The sequence below is a fragment of the Agelaius tricolor genome, unplaced genomic scaffold (genome assembly GCF_023055355.1).
Source record: "Agelaius tricolor isolate 1412-34295 unplaced genomic scaffold, bAgeTri1.0.p SCAF_8, whole genome shotgun sequence".
Lineage (NCBI taxonomy): Eukaryota > Metazoa > Chordata > Aves > Passeriformes > Icteridae > Agelaius > Agelaius tricolor.
In genome coordinates this window covers 10,302,565-10,326,846 of record NW_027269268.1, presented here as the reverse complement: position 1 = coordinate 10,326,846, position 24,282 = coordinate 10,302,565, and the positions used below count along the sequence as shown (strand labels likewise).

The following is a 24,282-nucleotide window of genomic DNA, read 5'->3' as shown; positions in this document are numbered from 1 at the left end:
TCTGTGTAAAGATAAAAGCATGTAATTAAAGATTTCCTGTAAGAAATATTTTCAATTAAATAGCATCACAAAGTGTCTAAGGATTTTGGCTTCTGCATTGCTTCCAAAAAGCCACAGAAAACAGCAGAACACACAAAAATCATCAAGTCTTATAAATGAAAGAAAACAATTCCTTTTTGTACTTTTTAACAAATAACCCACATTTTTTTGCCACCCACAACTTATGAAAAATACATGGCTACTCAAAAACTGTTTCCCTCATACATTGTTCCAAAAACCTGATGTAGGTTGGTTTTAAAGTTATTGATGTGCAGTGATTTGATTTACAAATGCTGTTAAAGTAACTCATAACTGTTTCTTTTATAGCATTCATTGTATAATATTTTTTTCTTCAAATTAACTTGTAGTAAAATGTATTTTCCCACAAACATAGTGCAATGTAATTAACTTTGCATGAGTTGCTTTTAAAGCAGGAAATGTTACACAGTACAGTTTTTACAGAATAAATCACCTCTGGAGAAACCAGCAGAGAAAGCTTTTTCCCATCAAAAGCCTCAGAGCTCAGTAGTTTTGTGCTGTACGATTTTGCAAGTTAAGCTGTAAACAGAGGTGCAAACTCAGGTTTTGGCTACTGTGCAGTGACCCTCCTTTTCAGAACACTTCCCAAGGCCTGCAGAAGAAATCTTGCTTCTTTCAGATGTGCAGGAGGAGCCTCTTTCCTTGATGTGTCGCAAAGATAATGGAGGCTACTTTCCTACTCTTCCTTAAGCCAGCTCTCCGTCCTCCACCCAGTGCCTCCTCCCACCAAAATGTCTTTGTAAAACCCAGTGATAATTAGTGATAATTGAACATTTATGGCTCACAGTGCACACTGGAGGAACTTCTAGCTGTATGTTTGTGAGCTGTAGGCATTGTTTGCTGTGCAATGCCTGCAATGAATGTCATGGGAATATTGTTATTTTTAGGGAACTAAAACGCCCTTGCACACAAGCCTATGCATCAACCCAGTCACTTGTACATACTCAACACTTCTTGCAGTTAAATATTACAGTGTGTATATCACTGCATCTTTTGCCAAAGATGAATTAGAGCTTATTTTGATTGCTCTGAAAGGCCTGTTTTTCTCTGAAGGAGTTATGAGCTTTTTGTTTGTTTCTGTTTTGTTTTGATTTGTTTGTTTGTTTGGAAAGCACCTGAAGCAGCAGTGTGTTTGTACCTGCATGCTATGGCTTAACAATGCAATGAATTTCCACTGGCATATCAGCAAAGCCATTTGCATGCAGAAATGCTGTCTCTGGTATCAGAAATCTCTAACTCTTGCCTGTGGGTTGCTGCTCTGTCACAGAAAGGGAGCAGCCGAGGAGAACAGTCATCTCTTTTGCACAGTCAGCTCGAGCAAATAAAAATAACTCCTCACATCATGGCTTGGAGGTTAGACATACCACATTCATTTTAGGTGAGCGAGTGCAGTCATTAAAGCAGGCAATGAAACTCTGCAAAGGAAGTCTCTGCAGTACCAGAACATTGCCTCTAATGCCAGGTTCTTCCCATTAGCCTCATTCTAGGCAAGCAATGGAAAGAGGTCCTTTCCCAGGAAAGAGATTAATATTTTCATGGCCATTTTAAGTATTCCCCCTGCTAAATCTTTCACTTCTAATATTTCACTTCAGATGAGTGTATATTCTTCTCTGCAGAGAGCGAGCAGAACCTGTGACCATCCACAGTGGTCTCATTTCATGCTGAGGATTTTTATCATAATTTTTCTCATTAAAGCAATCTATCATTAATGGTGTGCCACCTCTGATGCCAGAGATGCCAAAAGGGGCTGAATAACCAGCTGTGTCAAAGTAGGGGGCTTCCATAGTGAGACATGGATGCTGAGTCCCACATAGCAGCAATTCCCACAGCAAAATGGCTGAAGAAACACAGACACAAACCCAGCTGGATGTAGGCTTATTGCTGTGGAAATCCTCTTTTTTTTTTTTTACTTCCTTTTGGAAGGAGGATTTCATGGTGTCTTGTGTCTTTCACTGTACATTTTCACAGCATCCAGCACAACGGGGATCTGGCCCCTGCTGGGGGGTACTGAGAAAAAAATACATTTATAAAATATGTGACTTTTCTTGTCTGTAAGCTGTGACTCTTATGCCCAGCCCACAGTGCTGGAAGTGATGACAGTAGTATTTTTTTCCTCAGTTATTACTTACACTTGGTAAAGTAGGTAAACATATTCAAATTCTGTTGTAGCAGTGCATGACAGTTATTTCTTCCTGCTCTGCTAGAAATTCACATAATTTTAATGTCAATATAGCTATGGATGGCTTCAGATGAAAAGAGGCAACTATACATATTACTTTTTGCTTGCTGGGAGATGGCTTTTTAAATGGAATACCTGGAGAAATGGCCTTTGATTTTTCTACAAGAGAGAGACTAGGGAGGGGAGAAGCTGGTAACTTTAGGGCATTTAGCATTTGCAAAGGGATAATTTAAAGAATTACAGAAGCTGCAACAGATGACTAATGCTTCAGCTGATACCAATCAAAGCTTAGAAGTGCCTTTAAATGACAGATTTTATACATCTTTTATTTTAGATAAAAAAGTCTAAGCCTGGGGGAAGAAATGAAGAAGCAAATATAATAAATATTCAAAAAATTAAAGTTACATTCAAAGTTGAGCAAAACAAGAGTGAATTTGTGAGACACTGGTGGTGCTCCAACTCTTCCTGAACATTCTGGCCAGCAGCAAAAGCCAGCTATGCCACCAGAGCAGTGAAGATTGCTAAAACTGCATCTGTGGAGACAGATTCCCAGCCAGTGTGGAAATGTCCTCTTTCCCACCAAAGTTATGACATTTTACCCCAGCCACACATTTGCCTTATTGCATCAGAGATAATTCAGAGATTATTGCAAATTATAAAGGTACTGGAGCAAGACAAGTCCATAGGGAGCAGTAGGTGTTTTATTAGTCTAATAGTTAACAGCACAGCCCATGATGGAAAGCTAGGTGCATAATGGCATCTCTTATAGGCATTATTAGCATTAAAATACTCCTGCAAATGATTTATTGCTCCATCAGAACATGCTTCAGGTTCTTTCTGAAATCCAGTGTGTGATTCTTCACAGAGCACCTGAGCCATGCAGTCATGGATCTGTAAATACCCAGCAGTACATGTTAATGCTATTTTTGTATCTGCCTGTGTTTAAGCAATTTTGGATTTAAAAAAGTCCTTAAAATGTGAGGTTTTATTCCTTAGCAGCTACATTTCTTGTGCTTCAAAAGAACAAATTGTGGCAATCAGAGGACCTCTACCAGAAGAACAGCAAGCACTTGGTATTGAATAATGAAAAGTACTTGGATTTTCTAACAGACCTGATGCTGCCTGGCTGTTCTCATATATCACCCTCACTTCCCATTCCTTCCTGCTTCTTATCAGCTTCCAACTCCTTCCATGGACCTGCTTTGTTACCCCTCCTACCCACAGAATCACTTGTTTTGTCAAAATATAGTCTTCTGTGAATTTTCTTTTGACTTGGTTGATCTTTTTTTTTACTTCATGCAGTCCCCAAAATAGATAGTGACAATTTTGTGATAAATACTGGTTGAGTTTCTTGGGTGCACTTCTTGATTTTTAGTTTTAGCAGTGTGTGTAGATATAAAAAAGCAAATAAAAACCTATACAGCTATTTGATAGAAAAGGGAAGACAAATTCAGAGGTTCCACATCTCAGCCATATGCTTTATGTGTGCTAGAACTGGCAATCAAAATCCCAACAAAAAACATAAACACCACCCTGAGCCTCACTTTCTTCCTGAGAAATATGGACCAAAATTACTGCTTATTATTCTTTATTATTTATACTTTGTTCAATAAAACAGCACTATATTTATTTCTAATAAAATATTATAATTTTTAAAAGTTTATTTTATTATTCATTGTTTATATTATTTTATTTTTGTCAACTATTTTGTTTTTAAGTGCATATCCCAAATGTTGTTTTCTTTGAAAATGACAGTGGAAAAAAATGACTCTTGAATTTTTGATGAGGTAGAATTTGGGAAAGATTACATTACAAATTAGTTTTGAAATATTTCCATCTGTTATGACACAATAAATATTTCAAGTTCAATTTATTTTACAACTTAATAGTGCATTTCTTTGCATATTATTTCCTATTGGATTATTTTCAATGACATGAGAGCCATGTGTTATGTTATTTGCACTATCATGATAGATGTGTCATAAAATAATGCAGAAATAATGAAAGTTCTATACAGATGAGAAATAAAAAATAATGAATATAACACAAAAAAATGATTTTACAACATGGGCCAGAAGCAGATTTTTTTATAAATTTCTATTCAATTTTTAACATTTGAAGTCAACACAAATTTACACATCCAGGGTTTTGCCAGAAAAATTCTATTTCCCTGGTTAAAAAAAGCGTTGTGACAGAGGCTTCCTGACAGGTTCTGCTGTTCAGCTGCTGAGGTGAGCAGTAACCTTACTCAGCTCCCCTTAATAAAAGCTCACAGGGCATGGGGATGTACCAATCTAGTCAGATTTGCTCAGAAATAGGTGTGCATGTTGAATTCTGCACACCTTCTCTCTGCTAATGAATCACATTCTGTGTACTTCCACTCTCATCTTTAGCAGAGAGAGAAAAAAAGCTCTTTTTGGTGTCTGACACTTTCAGGCAATTTCTTGCAAAGAGAGAGGAATTTTTTTTTTTTTTTTAAATAGAAATACCCAGCTAGCAGCACAAAAACAATTAATCATCTTTAGAGACAAACTTGGCTGGTGTAAATTGATACGACTGCACGCAGCAAGCATGTGGCTCTGTGTATTCTTAGCTAATTTGGCCCATAATCACTGGAAATATTAGTCAGTCAGATTATCTCATATGCCAAGGTTCATGTGACCAGATAATAAATAATCTGGAAGATTGCTCAGTGAGACAGCCTCTGCTGACGTCCGTGTGCTGGAAACCACCTCAGCCCAAGCCGTAATTCGGAATATCTCCTGCTTCTGGAAGGGCTGGGCTGAGGCCAGAGCCAGCTCTTTGGTAGCCACTTCTCTGCAGCCTGCTGAGTAAAATACTGGATTCTAGATAAAGCCTTTGTGTAGCTGCTGACAGCACTTGTCTATATGTAGGTACCTCTACGTCATTTCCATGGTGAGCTCATTTATTTATATCTCCTTGGGCATGACCAGCACACTGGTTCACCAAGAGAGCTGTGTGGGACACACTGGGAAAGCTTAAAGCAAAACAGTGCCCAATTTTTAATTCTGACTCTGAAAACTGATAATAAGAAAGAGCAAATCTGATCTAGATGTCAAATTCACAAAACACACAGATCAGCTAGAACAGGTATTTTTCTAATTAACTTTCTGTGGAATGCTGCTGGTTTTTTATAATACAGCATGGTCCCAAAGCAAGGACAGGGTGCAAAAGCAGTAATGATGAAGTATTTGTTGAGTGCTGAATTTGGAAATAACCTGGCTTTCCCATTAGCTGGTTAACTGTCTTGCAGCCAGATCCTCAGCTGCAATAAACTGATGTCACCCTTTTGAACAAATTTACTCTGGCTGAAGATGGGGCAGTGGTTAATGAGCAACTGGAGTGGCAGAATTTCTGAATTTCTGCAATTATGGAAAATGCCTGTTACAAAGTAGGCGAGACTCAGCAGTGCAGTGGTACTGACATGTCACAAAGAGAAAAAGGTATTCAGGGAGAAATGTTGAATGAAAGATTATTTTTTTTCTGAAATTGTATTACTCAAATTCTTATTGATATTCTGCTGACCTCTGACCCCTACAATAATTCTTTAGTGCAAGAACTGTGTGATGCAATTACATACAAATCACCAGACTTGGCATAATTCTTTGACTTACAAATGTGATAGAGGTATGAAAGTGGATAACTATCTGATTACCTTGCACTCACAAAAGGCACTGTTAACTTCCCTTAATATCTTCCACTTATTGCTCTTCCTCAGTCCTAGTATAAAATACTAACATGGTATTTTAAATCTTAAAAAGAAATGTGACGCTTTGTGCATTGATGTCTGAAGGAAGACTAGAACTGGTATGGATGACCCAGAAGGTCCTTTAATTCTTGAATTCCTGTAAATGAAAAGTTTACTTTCATTTGCTTCAAATGGAAAAGTTTTCTGGCTGTGAAAGTACAGGAAAATCAGGATTTGACATTTTGAAATAATATTTTTCTGAATGAAAAGTGTAATGACTGCAATCCATAGCTGTAAAATATGTATTTATTCATAACGTTTTTTTCAAAAGAAAGTAATCTTGAATGTTACACGTGATATAGTCACTTACTGGAAAGTTGACTACACTTTAAATCAGATGTTAGACCACAAGTGAAGAAGTTGTAGGAAAAAGCTTGGCTTGACCATCAGATTGTAGAAGATACATACGAAATAAGAGCAGAAATCCATCTTGCTTTAAACAAACTAAGGGTGGTCTCTCACTCTGCTTTGCCTTTGCATATTTGTAAACTGCTGAAATAGAGGAAAGAAAGGGTTATAACACTTTCAGACATGATTCAAAAGAATGAGAGTAAGACTAATAATTACAGTGAAATATTCCAGGGTGTTGTATTCAGTTAGCACAAAGGGTAATAAGAGGAGATGCTTTCCCAGTCCTTACAACCCCTTACCTTGTATTGATGTACAATGAAAAGAACAAAAGATAATTAATGGTCTACGAAGAGGACACTCTTAGTAGTAAGCTGGTGTCTCAGCATCCATCTTCTCCTTGATCAATACTGGAAACTATAACTTCACTGGTTGTTTTATGAGGTCTTTAGAAAAGGACACAGAATTATCAAGATCATAAAAAAATGTATTTCATTCTTTTGTGGCTCTAACCTCATTAGTCTGCCTGGGAAAGGACACTGCCATTCTTCTGTGTCACAGCCCATTCTGAAGGGGGAAAGTACTTGTGTTACTTTTCAGCTGGCGACCTGTGTAGTTTGTCTTGAGTGGAAGGGTCCTTTTGGAAGGCAGCTGGCTCATATAAAACAAGTGTCCTGCTGCCCTCCTGGCTGGATGGGAGCTCCATGCCTTCCCAGGATCCCTGCAGCCTGTGTGGAGCCGAGCAGAACTGCCAGACCTCAACTTGCCAGCCCAGCACATCTCTGGCCATGGGCTGGCAGGGCTTAAAGCAGCTCTGGCCCAAAGCAGCTTGGAAGTGGCCAGGCACAGCAGTGTCCTGCTAATGAGCTCTGCCTCGCTCAGGGATGTGCAGGGCATGGCCCTTCCAGCTGGGAGTGCTGTGTGGCGCTGCTTTTCATCCCCCAGGGGCACACTCACCTGCTTCTGGGCTGCAGCAGGACACTGCAAGCTCTTGGTAGCTTCTAAACACCTGAGGCATGTGGGTGGTTCCACAAGTGGACCTAAAACGTGAACTTGGATTCATTTTTTAAATAGCTGAAATTAGGTGATGTGAACTCCATTGCTGCCACAGCAGGATTTGGGGGGCAGAAAGGACTGATTGTCTCAGGATGAAAAAAGGAAGAGGGATGTAAAGGTAGAGCTGCTAATAAGGGCTCGGCTAGACATTTTGAACAGATTGAGGACAGCTCTGCCCTGAAGTCAAAACATACTCAGGAGAGCTGGAGATGGAGACCTGCCTCTGTTTTGAGCAAGCACTGCTCTTTAAGCGTGCTAAGCTTTACAGTTTTTCAGCTTTCTTCATCTAAATGGGTTGATCAGCTCTCCAGAGCATGGGTTGGCCCTAGCTACTCTGTCCCAGAACCCGCCATAGTGAGGTGTTGATCTGTAGGGATGCAGGCCCTGCAGCAATGTGGCTTATACTGCATTTAGAAAGCCAGCTCATCCTCTATCAAACTGGAAAAAACCATCCCTGTTCTTCAGCTGGCAGTGCCAGCCCTGAGTACCTGCACATCTGCCCCGTGCTGGGACACATGACAGATTTTGGCCTGCAGGCTTGTATGCTGAATAGGTGTTGCCAGCTAACAGCTTGCACCCATACCTGGTGGATTCTGGGCTCCAGGCCTCACAGGTGTGAGATTACAGAGTGTGAGAAAGCAATTTCAGACATTTTTAGAGGTCTCGAGAACATAACACCCCCAAGTGCACAGATGTTGCACACCTGATAGGAAAAATACACAGAGACTATGGGAGATGTGCTGTTCTACTGGGTATTGCATGGCTCAAGTGCAAAAAACACAGATAAAATATTTTCTTTCCGACAAAGAAAGATAAAATGGGTTCTTCTATTGTTTCCTGTAGCTAGGAAGAAAAGGGTCTCCAATGGCAGTGTCTCTTGCCTGGCCTAGTACAGTTCAGCATGGTTTGGGACAACATGGGTGTTGGGGACAGGGAAAAAGGGTAATCCTTGGTTTCAAGGAGTCTAGGCCTTGATTTGGGTGGAGCTGGCATTGCTTAGCAGCCACATCAGAGAGAAAAGTCAGGGTTCAAGTGGAGTTTCATTTACAGCAGTTTCTGTAAATGCCCACTGAAACCCTCTCTAAGTGTGGAAAATAAAGTGTTCTCATCTAAACCCAAGATAAAACTTAGAAAAGATCTGTACTTTACTACCTCTTAGCACAGGTCTCATTTTACATCTTTAGATCACTGAAATCTGTATTGAGCTCTCTGCCTGTTCATATTAGTGGAAGCAAGTTGGGTTACTCATAAGTACTAAAAGCACATACACTGTATATTTGTGTGGGGTGTCAAATTACATAAGAGTAAACTTTTGTTTCTGCACTGATTTGTTGCTTTAGAGTCAGCAATTTTATTTTGTTGCATCAGTATTTCTCCAAACAGTCTTTTCAACAAAACAGCCTATATTAAGGTGCTAAATGATCTCTACTAAGAGAATTTCTTTTGTTCTTCTCTATTTGCTTGCATGGTTATTGTCACAATCCACTAATAAGTAGCTCAACATGCTACTTCCTCAAGAGTCCCACTGCCTTTCCTTGTAAACAAAGGCAAATCCAAGTATTTTGCTCTAGTAAATTCTAAATGTGTTTCTCAGGTAATTTGAACAAAGTATATTAAGAAATCAATATACATAATAAAATAGAGCCTAAAAAGCCTCCAGGACTGCCCTCTAAAGCTGTGATACCTGATTTGCTTCAGTGCACATGAACAAAAAGCATGCAGAAGCAAACTCATTTCAGGCAGAAAGGACAGAACCTACCACTTTTGCTACTGCCCCCTCCAGAGAACCCTTTCATGTCTCCAGGACATGGACCTCAGCATGCTTGAACCTAACTTTAAAGCTGAACCCTAAAGTTTTCCCACTGGTTTGATCTAGGAGGCAATTGCTGCATCAAGCAGGGCCAGCAGCTTTTCCTCTTGACTCTTGTGATTTTACCCCTCCATCAACCAAGCAGAGGTGGTCCAGATGATGAACAATTCAAATTTCAACAATCCTTAATAACATACCAACCTGTGAAAACAAATTTGCTGATATTTTCATTTTAGCCTGAAGGACTTGCAGACAAATTTAAGCATCTCTTCATTGGAGGGGTGGAGAAGGGACCCCAAATTGAAGAAGAAAGAATAATTAATCTGCATGTATTTTGCTTTCTTTTCCAGGTACCTCCAGCATCTACCGTTCTTGATGTGAAACACAAATTTCACAAAGCATGTAAGTACTATGGTTACCAGGCTGGAGACATGGTTAGAAGCCTTTTGCTTAGAGAAATGGTCAAATTTATTTTTCAGGAATCTCATACAAAAGCTGAGACTGGCCTGACAGCTCCAGAGCTCAATAAGAACTGTGTTTGAACTAAGGTTCTATTGTAGCTGTTGCAGATGGGAGAGACTGGAAGGAGAGAACTGCATAATTTATCACTGCCAGCACATGAGGGGCAATAGTTTTTATCTTGTTTTTAACATTACATGGTGTCATTTCAAGGCCAGTACTGCATTTCTTCTCCCAGTGTTATATTGGATAAACTTCATTAACAATAGACTGCTTCAAGCTGGCCATAAACTGACCATGTGGACCAGAAAGCTGCTGTAGTGGGGAACGTGAGCTCAGAGTGATTAAATAACATCTGGATTTAGGTTAGATATACAGAAGAAATTCTTTCTGGTGAGGGTGGCAAAGCTCTGGCACAGGCTGCCCAGAGAAGCTGTGGATGTCCTGTCCCTGGAAGGGTTCAAGGCCAGGTTGAATGGGGCACTGAGCAACCTGGTCCAGTGGGTGGCATCTTAGATACTGAGCTTTCATTATTTTTACAAAAAAAGGGGTGTGTTCAACTAAAGGCTAGATGCCTTTTACAGGGAAAAAACAAAAAGGATTGTCAGCCACTAATATGCTTGAGTTCAGAGTAGGGTAAGTAAAAAAAGCACTATGCTTCTCCTGTGTCCTTATAATTTTATAAAACACTAAAGCTTAAGGCATCTGTGGTTGCACACGGGTTCAGCTGATGAAGCGAAAGGCTGTTAACCTGACTGCTCCAAAGTTACTTATTTTCCCTCCCTGTAAGGGCTTGTAAAATACAAAATGGCAAAAGTTCAAAAGCCACACTGCTGAATATGAAAAGATCGAGTGCAGAAGTTTTAATATTTCAATAAGAGTATGTCCTCCCATTAGTTTGTCAAATGCAGTGCACTTCTGCCTAGAATCTCTTAAATCAATTGAAACTGGGTTTATATTGATGCAGTTTAAATCAGTTGGAGAACACTGGCACAGAGGTTTATGCCAATATAACTGTAATGAGGTTTTTAATGGATTTGTGCTAAAATGATGTGAGATTGTGCATAAGCCATTTTAATGGCACCTGTTTTGATATTAAGAGGCATCTTACTGCTCAAGTGCCCCCAGTGATGTGAGTGGAGCTGAGTATAAAGTAAGACAGTAAGCATACAAGAAAGCACAGTATACATCATGAACCAAACCTCTGTCTGTGCAGTGTGTTACAGCACATGGAAGGGCTGGCAAGTGCCTTCAATGCTTTTTAAATTCTCATTTTTTACATCAATTCATCCCATTCCCGGGAGTACCGTATCAATGTCCTGTGTCCCTTCTTAGTTCAGCTCATTGCTTTGATCTCTCTTTTCCAGTTCAGCCTGGATGTTGTTGTCTCATGAGGTTCCCCCCCGCTCCTCCTTTCCCAGTTGCAAAGATCAAACCTTCACTTTTTTCTCTTTGTGTAGTTAGTGGGATGACAGCTGATAGAATGCAGTTCTCTTAGGCAAGGGCTGAGAAGGGGCTGAAGCTGATCTGTGGATGCCTTTGGTTAGTGTGCTATTTTGTACTGGCTCATGCATTCATTTCTGTCATTCTGTGTGTGCCAGACTCACATGTTCCCCTATAATCTCTCATTAAAACACTCTCCTACGCACACCCCCTTACAGTCTCCCTGGCTTCATACATTCTCCTTTGATCACCCATGCAATTAAGCTTTCTCCTCAGCTGGTATCTTGTCAGCCCTTCAGTGAGAGGAACCCCTGTGCAGCAATTTCACAAGAATCATCTCTGTCACTGATCAGGTTTTGCAGCCTGATTCAAGAAAGGAGGAAAGAGACTGAATTATGAATTGCAGCACAAGCTGTTAGTCATTAAAATAAAAGAAATGGGATGCAAGTGACACTTGCCATCTTACTGATAAGCAGTTTCTAAGTTAGTCAAATATTAGTTTGGATGTGTGTTTACACAAAAGGCAGAATATGGATTAGAAGTTAAGGAACAAATACTGAAATATTCCTCAGCCCTCATTTTAGCAAAACTCTCTACTGAAAGAACCCCCAGAAGGCCTAACCTTGTGCTTTTTGTGGCATTGAGTTCAGGGGAACAATCCCAGCTTCATTGCTGGAGATTCAGGGATCTCAGTGGAGAATAACCATTTAAGACAAAGTGCTATTTTCATGGGAATTCAAAGGCTTTGTCCAGATTGAAGCTGTTTTTAATTATCCCCTGGCTGCTGTAGCCACTGCCCACGGGAGGGATGGGCAGCAGCAACTGGGGTCAGCCCAGCACAGCGGATTCCCTGCTGCAGCCCCCTCCAGCCATCAGCTCCACAGGGGCTTTCTGGAACAGATGTTAGAGCCAGGCTGTCATGCTTAATAGCAAACATCACACCTGCCCACCATGGATCTGTCTAATCCTTTTTAAACCTACTTACAGTTTTGACCTCAGCAAAATCCTCTGGGAAGGAGTTCCACAGTATAAGCCTGTTGTGGAGAAATGTCTACACTTTTACAGCTTGATATTTTCTGCCTGAGGATGAGTGGCAGCTGAGTGTCAGGGTATCACTGGCCGTGGTGCTGAGCTGTCTGAGGCACCGTGCCATGCATTAGGAGACTTTACTAGAATTTTCCTCATTCCTTTGGCTAGCTGGCAGAGATGGAACCAAGCCAAAAACTGAGTGTATAAGAAAAAAGTCTCTTGACCCATTTTCTCAGTTGCTTATAATGAGTTAGCTACCTGGCATTTTCTTTATCTATACAGATTATGTTTTTGATGGAGAAAGAAATATCTTGTAGGCTAAACTTCCTGAGCTCTTGTCCTTGGCAATAACTTTTCACCTTTAATTTATTTTTATCTTTGCAAAATGTATTGGACTGCTGGGGGAGGAAATCTTACAGATAGAAAATGAAAGACTGTAATAATAATGCTAATTCAAGTATCACATAACTAAAATAAAATACTCCTAGAACACATAATATATAATATAGTGGTGTCAGTGATCATTAAGTATTTTCAAGGTTACTGCATGAAAGTTGCTGAAAAAGCTCTTGAAAGAAGAGGAAGGACTGAAAGGAAATGAGGAAATAAGATCTCAGCAGTGCTGTAACAAACTGACAGAGGCAACCTCCTGCTCAAGGAGGACAGCACAGCTGCAGCTACATTTTCAAGCCAGAAGGGTGAGCATGGGAAGGCCAGAAATTGCCCTTTAGGCAGAAGGAGCAGGCAGGGAAAGGAGGAAGCCTGGTGATGGGTGGAAGGAAAAAGGGAAGTCCAAGAGATAACATCATGTCAAGGGCATCCTGGTCCCCAGAGGGAAATAAAGTGCTCAAGGAATAGGGAACATCTAAGCTAACAGAAGTTATATAGGGCATTTAAAATAAGCAATATCAATGAAAGCAAATCATAAAGACAGGATTTGTCAGTAGATGGCACTCAAGAATAAACAGCATAATTTCTGAACAATATGAAACTTTAGAACCCTGCTATACCATCTTATAACTGCTCCTTACAGGTATTTCTATAATGATCCTGGGAGCCATGTTCTCTGGAATGCTGCTGAAATATTCTCTGTTGTTTTTCTCTAGAGAGAGGACAAGGAAGAAGTGTAAATCCTTCTTCATGATGGCACCAATCTCCCTTTCAGCCTCCTTCTTACAGCAGGGCAGTGTGTTAGGAGTCATCTGCCAGGTTTTGCCTTCTGCTCTCATCCTGCATGTGTCCCAGAAGCCACAGGAGAACTGGCAGCCCTGCAGATCCCATCACCCATCAGTAGTGTTCAGCTCAGGCAGTGCTCAGCAACTGCAGGGAGAGCAGCATTTTAAAATCAACAGGTCCTCGTTCACCTAGAACCCTGAAACAGATCTTCAAAACACAGAGCAGGGGAAGTCGAGCTGACAGGGTGAAGAGCAAGGAGGAGAATCTCTCATTACTTAAAAACCACAAGGCAGGCTTTGTGAGCACAGGTCAAGGCACAAGAAGTAGTAAAAATAGCTCTTTAGTGGAGGAAGTCCTCTTTCTTTCCTCCTTTCTAAAAAGGCTGCTAAGGGTTTTCATGCCCTGAATGTGCAACTTTTCTGGTTTTCATGAGACCTGAGCAGTCAGGTGCACCTAGTAGCAGGATTTCAATAGCAAGGGCACCAGAAACAACTGGATTTTGCCAGGCCTGTGCTGACACACAAGAGAGAGATGCAGAGCTGTTGCTGGAAAGGATGGCTGTACTGCATCCCGTAATTCCCTTCTGGAGGCTGGCTGTGATGTTAAACTGCAAGGCTCAGAGAGGTGAGGGAGGATGCTGTGGGGATTAGTCATTAAGAACAGTACCAGGGAGAGCAGTGACTGCTAAGCCAGTCCTTGCCTACCGGCTCTGTATAATCAGGACTGTCTGATAACACAGTCTTGCTGAGAACCTGCACTTCCTCTGATTCCTCCACACTGCCTATTACAGCTGGATTCTCAGGTTGCAGAAAGTTAATGAAATCTGTCAATTTTGATGCCTGGAGAGACTCATGTGCCTGATGAATACATCTGCTGGGGACTCAGAGAAGCTGAATTATGCTATTTATGGCTCAGCAAAGTTGACTTCATAGTCTTGGCCTGTCAATCAGCCATGTGTTTCACAAACCAAAGAGACCCAAATAAGTTCTATCTAGGGCACAGAGCCTTCCAGAGGGATCTTTCTTCTGTACTATATTAGGAGATCAGGCTTTGAGAAAGCCAAAATGTTTGAAAGAGGGCAATGATCTGATCCCACCATGAGTTGCCTTGAGCTGGACGCACTCCCTGGACAGAAAGGCAGCTACAAAGTCTATAGCTTTTATCAGATCTCAAACTCCTTCCTCCCTGATTGTGTCCTAAGTAGCTCACACTAGCCCAGAATCCATATATGAAGGAGTTTTCCAAAGGACAGATAATATCCTGATGTGCAGTGTCTGATTGCAGAGCTCAGAGGCCCCAGCATTACGTCCCCAGTATGGATTCTCAGAGCACATTGGGTTGGCAGTCACATCCAGCTATTGTTTTCCATAAATTCTCCCCTCTCTGCATTCATAACAGCTCAATTGGAAACCACACAACTAAGGCAAATGGCAGGGGATGGGCAGTTATTACAAATGGGCCCTAAGAAGGACAGTGATTTCATCAGTGTAAATTGCTCATTCATCTGTGTTGACTTTGTAAATGGAAATTACTAGATTAGGAGGAAACATGCTATTTATTTCATCCTACATTTATAATTTATTTTTCTTTTGTCTTAGTCACACAGCAGAGATCAATAGGATGCCAGCTCCTGATGAATTTCAGTATCCCTCAAATGACACAATTCTAAGATCTTTTTACTTCTCTATGCCTGTCAATACAACCCAGTTTATTAGAAGCTCCTTGAATTTCTTGTTACTGCCACAGTGAGGCTTGTATCTTCTGAAATTCTTTACTTTTTGCTTCCCAGCTCTAAGCACAAAGTGAGCAACAGCTCCTGCCACAAAACTCAAACTTGTTGCTAGCCTCTTCCTTCCCAGCTCACAATCAGAGATCTCACCCATGAGTAAATTGCTTCCTGCCTGTACAGCACTATCAGAGTTCTTGCCTCAGGATGAGGCTTTAGTCACAAAACCAGCCTGTCCAGTAGCTTCATTTCTATCCTGTGCAGGGAGAAGCATCAGGAGGATGACCCCCTCTCAGCTTATTTGTGACATATCTGTGCAAATCTCTCTATATAAAATACAGGAGTCTGTCTGCTGATACAGATTCGTGTGACCTGAATTGATGGCTTGGCTGTCAAAATAATTGAATTGAATGGGAATTTTTTTCACTCCTTTGCAACAGCCAGTCAGGAAATGAGAATGGCATCATTGACCTAACACTGTTAAAAGAAAGGAGAAGCCAAACTGAGTTAACCTCATGATTTTAATCTTCTGAGTGAATGAAGGTTTACCTTATACTTAGGCACCACACACCCCACACCCCATTCTGTGCTGGAATTTCAGAGAAAATTATTCTAGAATTGTTCCAAAAGGGAACAGACAATGCATGGAGCCCATGGCATACACCCTCCAGAAGATTCTGTGCATTTCACAGACACTATTGTGCATCCTGAGCTGTGGTCATAAGCCTCCCATTCAAGCCCAACTCATGTCTCTTGGCACTGCTAAGGCCCAGATTTTGTATTTGGACGTTTCTAGCTGGGCTGCTGAGATAAGAACAGTGAGAGTGAGCACCAGACCAGGCATCTGCAGCTCATTTCTCTGCTGAGCACTTGAATCTCATTATAAGTTGTGGAGGAAGAGATAATGCAGCAGTCTGAAAAGCATCTGACCAGGTATCCATGATGTTTTGCTTTCTGAAATACATACACAGTTGCAAAAACATTTTATTATTGAATTCGGAAACTATGGTGGACGTTTGGCTCACCAAGCTGATTTAGAAGCAGGGCACATGGAATTTTTAACAAGACTTTCAGAGACAGATGTTTAAAGTATTCTGGTCTTCAAAAGCGAATCATAAAAGCCAGAAGGCCCCCTGGGACTTTTGAAGTCTCCTGATTAACACTGAAATAAATGTGATGTTTAAGACTTAGGTCTTTAAGACTTGACCAATAGAAGTCATGCTATTGACAGGGGTGAGTTGTGTGCTAGACACTTTCTTCCTTTTAAGCTTCATTTTCTCATCTATAAAATAAGAATAATTAACCTGCCTTTCATCCACCTTGGGATCTTTTGTCTATTTTGGCTGTGATCCCATAAGAAACACTTGGGACAAAGAAAGACTTAAATATATGTTTAATGACCTATTGAACCAGAGGGAGTAAGGTGTCTAAAACACAAAAGCCAGGATTCATTAAAGCTTTATAGAAAACAGATGACCTTCAGAAAACCAGAAATAATCAGCAATGGAAAAAGTGAAGATCAAATCAAGAAGTTTAATGAAAATTCACATTATTTCTCTTTTTTTTTTTTCTGACAGCTGCTGCATCTGATGTTATTGCATTTCATTAGCAGGATTACAGATATCATTTCAGATGAATAACATAATAAAAGAAAAGGCAGAAAATCTATTGAGATGTAGCTTGAAGCAGAACTGTCCCCCTCTGCTCCCTGGGATATTGTTCCCAGCTGAGATTTACAGGGCTCCAACAATGCATCACAAATGACATCCTATGTAAACAATTGGAGAACAAATGTGAGATGCTATTTAAATGCCTCATTAAGGGAAGGAAATTTCATAGCTAGATTCTTTGCTTTTCTTGATTTTACAGTAAATTTAATTGACAGATCTAGATGAAAACTTGTTTTCAAATTTGTTTACCAGAATTGCCTGTTATTATTTACAATGTGTCTTATATTAGTGCCTATGGTGCAACTGAAAAATTACAATAGGAGGCCCTATAGAAGTAATCCAGGCCCCAGGAACATCCAGTCTTGAGGAATTAAAGCCTACCCAACTGTTAACAGAAGATGCCAAAGTAGTTTTGGGTTTAAAACTGCTCCTACATCAATTTAAACTCAGATATTAATGTTTTTTGTCTGAAGAACAGACTCATTTCCAGTGTTAACCTGATGTTCACCAGCAGACTCGTGGGCTTCATGTTCATTCAAGGGATTCAGGATGCTAAAAGTCCCAGTGGGCCTTCATCAGTGTAAAAAGAATCTCATGTCCATTAATAAGAGAGATATCTGTTGATTAAGGCAGGGTCAGGGTCACCCGAGGCTGTAGATGTGCTCTGCATCTACATCAGGTTTTTCACAGGAGTCCCTGCACTTTTGAACACCTAAGCTGGCACGTGGCTTTAGTGAAAGGTCCAACAGCTTCCCTCACAAAGAGCTGCTTGGAATGGATGTGTATGAAATGTCCCAGGAATTCTTGTGAAACACAGCCAACAGGCACTGGCTAACAGGAGAGGAAGTGAATCTCCTTGCCAGAATGAGAGGAACCTACTTCCCTGAAAAACCTGCGAGAACAAGAGAAATAAATGACAAATCCTATGGTGTCATCTCTGCTAGGCAGGCTAGACAAGAGGCAGCAGCTTCAGCTTCTAAGTTCAGACTTTCCCCCAGGTCTTCTCTTCCTCATGGATTCCCTGGATGAGCTTTTGCAGCCCTTCCCTTCTGTGGGGCCAAGAGATGTGCTGTATCAAGCAGCTGCAATTCCAGGGGTAGGGTCAGGTGAGCACAAGAGCAAGGGGGGCTGTTCAGGACTTCATGTGAAAGATCTCACCCTGTGATAGTGGTTTGTTTTGTGTTTCTTTAGACACAAGCACTCTCTCATATTTGTAGCCCATTTCTGTCTTTATTTTCTTATTTGTGCATGGTGGGAAAGAAACCCTAAGAACAACCAAAATAAGAAAGCTTTCAAACAAAATTTGGTATTTGCAACTGTTTCAAGTTAATGAAAGTAATGCATCAAAGACAAGAAGGTGAACAAATGATTCACAAGAAAAATAATGTAGCAGAGTTTTGCCTCTTTCTAAATTGTCCCCAATCACAATGATATTGAATATATTTGCTGTTGAAAATTACTCACTGCTGAAACAAATGATGTGTGAGTTATACTGGAGCAATGTGTGTTGCTCTGGTTTAAATACGTACAAGTGGAAGGCAATATTTTTTTTATGTTCTGCCATTAGACTGCAAGTTCAGAGTGCACAAACAGCTTGGATGAGCTGTGTCTGTCACATTTACAGAGGGGAGGCAGCAGAGGTGCTCAAAGGCCACAAAGTGTTTGCCATATAGATTGGGATGAAACATCATCCCTCAGATATGAGAAGGAAAACTCACCAAGCAGTGTTACCACAATCAAATCCCCTATGGGCTGTGTCTGTAAAGCTTGGAAAAGTACTTTGCTGATCAACTTTTAGGTTGGGAAAGGCCTCTGAGATCATTGCACCCAACCTTTGATTGATCAGTTTGTCAGCTAGACCTGAGTGCCTGAGTGCCATGTTCTGTTGTTTCTCGAATGCCTTCAGGGATGGTGACTCCCCCACCTTCCTGGGCAGTCCATTCCAATGTTTAGAACACTTTCCATGAAGAAATTCCTCCTGATGTCCAGCCTGAACCCCCTCTGGCTCATCTTGAGGACATGTCCTCTCATCCTGGCACTGGCTGCCTTGGAGAAGAGCCTGACCCCCACCTTCCTACCACCTCTTTCAGGGAGTTGTAGAGAGTGATAAGGTCCCCTCAAGCTTCATAGCAGTGCTTCTGAGGCACAAAAGCCTTTCCACAGCCTAAATAAAGGGGTGGGATGGGGGAATGAGACCAGCCCTAATGAGCTTCTCCCAGGAAGGACAGTGGAACATGACAGCCTCTGGCTCCCATGCTAGTGTCTGATCTGCTGCCAGAGCAGGGCAGATCTCTGCTGCCTTTTTCTCACTGCTCCTGGAGAAATTACAGTTTAGCCCTGGTCTTAGTGGGGATTAATTTTCAGTGTGGTGAATTTACCAATGAATTTATGAGAAGTTAATTTGTTCTCAGGACAAAATCGTGTCAATTCAAATGTGCTCAGTTAATTGTTGATGGCATTGGTGTGGCCATTAGATACAAAACCCACATTTGCTTTGGGGGTCAGTAAGGGAAAGCATCCTGATTAGCTTAGTGGCTGGAGAGAGCAATATCCCCTGGACAGTCAATATTGAAAGAAAATGGTACTTAATTAGCATAATTTATTAGCTAATTGACTGTGGAATGCTTTTAAAGAAACAGCTAGAGCCTGGGGTAGGATTCTTCCCAATACATCAGCAGGGAAAGCACAAATGAGCTTTTGAGTCATCTTTCCTGTATCAGCTGTGATTGCTGGACCACTGTGTACTTCCTGATGCTGGAACATAAAACCAGCAGGAGCACAGTCCTGCTGTAACCTTTGTTGGCACCAAAATGCATTCAGGCAGCGTGCAAACAGCAATGGTTGAAAAGCTGACCTCACCAGTTCCCTGCTCTCTATCCCTCTTGCAGCTTTGGAGAGCTGCTACCTAAATGCACTCAGCAGCAGTGCTGATTGCAGCAGCAGAGCTTTGTGCAGGGAGGGAGCAGTGCCCTGTGTTATCAGTGTCCTGAAGCACAGCATATCTACGACACTGCAAGGCACAGCACTGTTTGTTCCCCCAGAACCTGGCACGGGATGAGCAGGAACAAAGGTTTCAAAAGGAACTTTTTAAAACAGGCCTTAATAGCATACTGCCTGTGTTTCCTAAGACCACAAGGGTGGACAGATACCTGTGCTTAAATGCTCTGCTTTGCTGCCAGTGAAAAGCTTGTCTGGGCTGGCAGCTCCACACCAGCAGAGATAGTTGAGCATTTATGAGTTGAGATAGACAGCAAGTGATCCCATAAACCACCAAATATTAAGCTGTGTTTTTAGAAATCCCATGCCAAATTATGGGCAAGAAGATAGAGAAGGAAGGATCTTTTTTCAGCCCTGAAACACATACTTAGTTTGGCAAATGTGTGTTTTTTAATGTGCAATTTCTCAGTTTGTGTTGCCCTTCATGTGAAGGCTTCATTGATAGAACTTATATTTAGGAAGGGAATCCTGCTCAAATTCTCACAGTCCCTGATACCTGAACAATTATCTTTGTTACCCTTTCCAGACTTGTGGAGATGGAAGACTCAAAGGCAAACCCAACTACCAGAGTACAGATCTTCACTTGGCATAAATTACTCATCTCTCTTTTAATCTGGGCTGGCATTTCAGAGCCAGAGCACAACTGTCTGTGAATACAAACCCAACTCTGTCCCAGTGCACAGGTGACAGACACAGCCCTCCCTGGGGAGCCCTGGCCCAAAGAGTGCCCAAACCCATTGGGCAGAGCCCAGCAGCTCTGTGCACCCCCTGCCACGTGTGTCAGTGTGTCACAGTGAGGGCAGGGCCAGCCCAGCAGCTCTGAGCACCCCCTGTCACCCTGCAGTGTGTGTCAGTGGTCACAGTGAGGGCAGGGCCAGCCCTGCAGTGCCACTGCCCATGGCGGTCACGCTGCTGTCCCTGCACAGCACCCCCTGCTCAGCTCCTCCTCGCCTCCCTGAAGGGCAGCCCCCCACAGGAAAGTTCCTTCCAGCTCCAGGCTTGTCAGAGCACCTATTTTCTTGTTTCTTTGTATGCTGGTCTGTGGCTGTTATTAATGAAGTAGAAGGTGAGCCTCATTCCCTTCCCCTTCCTTTGCCCACGCACATTAATTTAAATGCAAATTCACTCAGAAAGATCAAAATTAATTATGCTTTCTGCAGCAGGCTACACAGAAAATAGAAATGCACAGGGCTGGCGTTTCCCTTTTCTCCTTGATTTTTTGGAAGTGCAAAGGAAAAACAATGCAGAAAAATATTAACATATGCATCTAAATGTTGCATGCTTGGTTGTGGTTTTTTTTTCCCTGATGTTTTTTGCTCATCTGAAATTCCATAGTTGCTTTCATTTACAAACTGTTTCAGAAGGAATATTGAAAGGTTAATCTCAGTGAGATAAATTGACATCCAAATGACAAATAATATTTTGTTTACCACTAATAAGAATCAATCTCCATTAAGAAAAACTATGCTGACTCTTAAGAAATTTGTCCATTATTGCCTGATCAGAATATAGCTGAAGTATGAGACTTTAAATTTTTTTCAGTGGAGGTAAAAAAAAGGCATGGGGGAGTTTTATGTTCCTCAACAAGTTCAGGCATTTATATAAGTTTTTTAAATGAAAATGCATTTAAGTAAATTTGGGACTCAAGGTGCAGTGCAGAGTCCCACAGGCTGGAGCTTCACATCTGGGTACAGTCACAGCACCTGAACTGCTCCCAGGAGCCAACATATGGACAGGGCTATCCTTTTGGGAAAGAAAGGCAAAATTCTGACAGTTTTTTTAAGGAGAATAGGTGCAAGAATTATGTGCATTGTGCTATAGAGACATCAGGTATGCTCTGAGAAACCTTCTGGAGCAGTCTCTGTGAGGCTTCAGTGCAGCTGCCAGGGTGACTGTTACATGGCTTTATGTAGGAAAAATAGGTGGTCACAGATTTTAAACACTTAAGGCCAATGGGAATAATGAAATGAACAGGTAAAGCAGAAGCATTTAGCCAGATATTCAGTCAGGCTGTGCTTTACTTGCTCAGTAGTCTGTGGGAAGTGCATGCTGTCCTTCCTCTGGGCCAGAGCCTGTCCTTAGCCCTTGGCCAGTGTGTCTGGAGACATCAGCTCAGGCAGATCACTGCCTGCTCTCCCTCAGCACTGTGGTTGTAGCTCGATGAATTCAGGTACTGCAAAAACCAGAGGAAAGAAATGGATGCTTATGATCAAATAGCTAATATTTCAAATTCCACATGCCATTAAGAAAGTGCTTTTTTGTGTCCCCATAGCAACTAGAGTTCAAGGTGCCTTTGTAAAACACATGGCCAAAGATCTTCCCTGGAAAGCTTACAAGTGAAACAAATCAGAGAGAATATTCAGAGAAAAAAGCTGACAAAGAAAAGGGATTTATCCCCAGCTATGGAGCCATTAAAAACAACATCCATTTCAGTACTCTGCTGAGATTTTACTGAACACTGGATCTACTCTTTCCACTAACTTCCCATAAAAGCATGGATCTAGCTCAAGATCTGTTCCTAATCTTTAAATATGCTGATACACCCTCTCAAAGGTCCTTCTACCAGGAAAACACAGCCTAGCTGAATGATCCTGGATCCAGAAAGTGCCCTCCTGAGCTCAGCCTGTGCCCTAAAGACTTAGCAAGAGGTGGAAGCAGCACACAATTGGTAGCCTGACCCTTGTGAGCCCTGCTGGGCTCAGGAGCTCAGTCTGGTGTCAGCTGAGGGGTACCTGGAGGGGTCTGGCTAGAGCTGGGCTCTGCACTAGCTCTGGAAAATAGACCCAGGTGACTGTGCTGGCACTTAGTGTGTCAAAGCATCTCCTGGCCTGCAGCCAAGGAGGGCCTTCTGAGAGGGGCCCTGTGAAGAGATGCTGTGGCCCTGCTTGCCCCAGGGTGCTGCTGAGAGCTGCAATCCTTCAAGTGGGCTGGTCGTGCAGATTGCAGCTCTCAGCAGCTGCCATTTATTACAGGGGAGGCAAGCACAGTAAATAATCACTTCTGATACTTTCTCTCTTGATCTTGTGGCCCAGCTTAGTTTTACTGTGGTTTCCTTGGTGTGCTTTGCTTTCTGCCATCATGCTCAGGAATCACTTGAGTGCAATGTTAGCACAATAAATCACACAGCCTTTTTTTCCAAATAAAAGCAGAAAGCAATAGCTTCCAGTCATTTCAGCATCCTGCTTTCCCTGCTGTCAGCTCAGTGAAGCAGAAGCAGGCAAACTTCAGCCCTGCAAAGGCAGTGGTTGCTGGCATGGTGACGTCTCTATCCTTGTTTTCTCAGAAGTGTTCCTGGAACACTCAGGCAGGGCAGCTGCAACCAAGGGAGACAACAGCATGGCCACTGTCTGATCACAGACAAGGGACAGCTGTATTTGATCAGTGGTTATTGTCAAGGAAAGACCTCAGCAAGTTTGAAGATAATCTGCCTGTCTCTATAAATCATGCACAAAGCCAGCACACCCACACATACTAAAATGTGAATCTTTCTTAGCAAACTCTTCTTATTGCTACATGGGAACCAAAACTGCCATCTGGTCAAGGTGGTGGAATGCACTGCAGCCATGCTCAGTTCACAGGAGCAGGTGCTGTTACACTTCTCAGCTCATCTGCAACATTTTTGTCATCAGATAAGGGAGGTTGGTGCCGCAGTGGTTCCTTGGAATTTCCACTGTTTCTGCAAATTTAAGCAACATGCTGCTGATGATTGATTATAGTAATTTTGTTGTTCATATCACCCTATTCATATCACAGCAGGTATTGTTTGTAATTATTAAGGCTATTTGTTATTAGAGATGCATGGGTGGTGAAATACAATGAGAAGCAAACAATTTAACTGGTAATAAAATTAGCTGATGATGGAAAGTCAATCTGCTAATTATCTCCAAATTGTGTCTGTCAGTTGTGTTTTGCATTTCTTAGACTCCTCTCTCCCCAGCAGAATAGAATAGTTTTTGCAGGTCTGCATTCTAAGGAACACACTGAATTCCCCAGCAAGGGAGTTTTTCATCATGTTACCTTTGTTCTCATACAGGCTCACAAAACTTAATAAATACTTTGTGACAAATGGACATTTGATTGTGCAATTTACTGCAGAGCAGACAGTGCAGTAATTTTTTTGTAGAAGATTCTTTAAGAAACTTAGTAAAAATTAGTTCAATTCCTTCAATTTCACAACTATTGAAAAGTACCAAGTACTTTGATTTCTTACCTGTTAAATTTTCAAAACATTTTGTGCCATTTAAGTGGTGGAGCACACATTAAGGTCAGCTTGAGTCATGTCCAGAGTACATTTGGACAGTGTTAAAGCTGCATAGGGGCTTTTCTCACTGTTCTTGCTTCCTAGGGTTGTCTGATTAGCTGATTCATTTACTGGGATCCTAGTATACAGGCAGTGAAAAAAAACCTACCATGTGGGCAGCAGAACAGTGGAATTTGGTTTTCTGTGCATTTTTGTGCAGTGGTATTTGCAGCTGGGCATGGCACTGAGGCTGTCATTTTAGCTGGTATTTGTATGGTTGTTTGACAGCACTACATGTCCTT

At 41.6% G+C, this 24,282-nt stretch overlaps 1 protein-coding gene and 1 long non-coding RNA gene across 2 annotated transcripts in view; one reads left to right on the top strand and one right to left on the bottom strand.

Annotated features, from left to right (window-relative positions):
- Positions 1 to 24,282, top strand: part of TECRL (trans-2,3-enoyl-CoA reductase like) — a 58,921-nt gene that overhangs the window by 3,986 nt on the left and 30,653 nt on the right. Inside the window, exon 2 of the mRNA XM_071431612.1 lies at positions 9,591 to 9,642. Coding sequence (XP_071287713.1) covers positions 9,591 to 9,642 — 52 coding nt within the window. The remainder of the gene's footprint in view (positions 1 to 9,590; positions 9,643 to 24,282) is intronic.
- The window catches only part of LOC139592133 (uncharacterized), a 343,580-nt gene continuing 321,973 nt past the window's right edge, over positions 2,676 to 24,282 (bottom strand). Inside the window, exons 7-8 of the long non-coding RNA XR_011679906.1 lie at positions 6,337 to 6,518; positions 2,676 to 3,148 (exon numbers count right to left, since the gene is read on the bottom strand). This is a non-coding gene — a long non-coding RNA (uncharacterized lncRNA). The remainder of the gene's footprint in view (positions 3,149 to 6,336; positions 6,519 to 24,282) is intronic.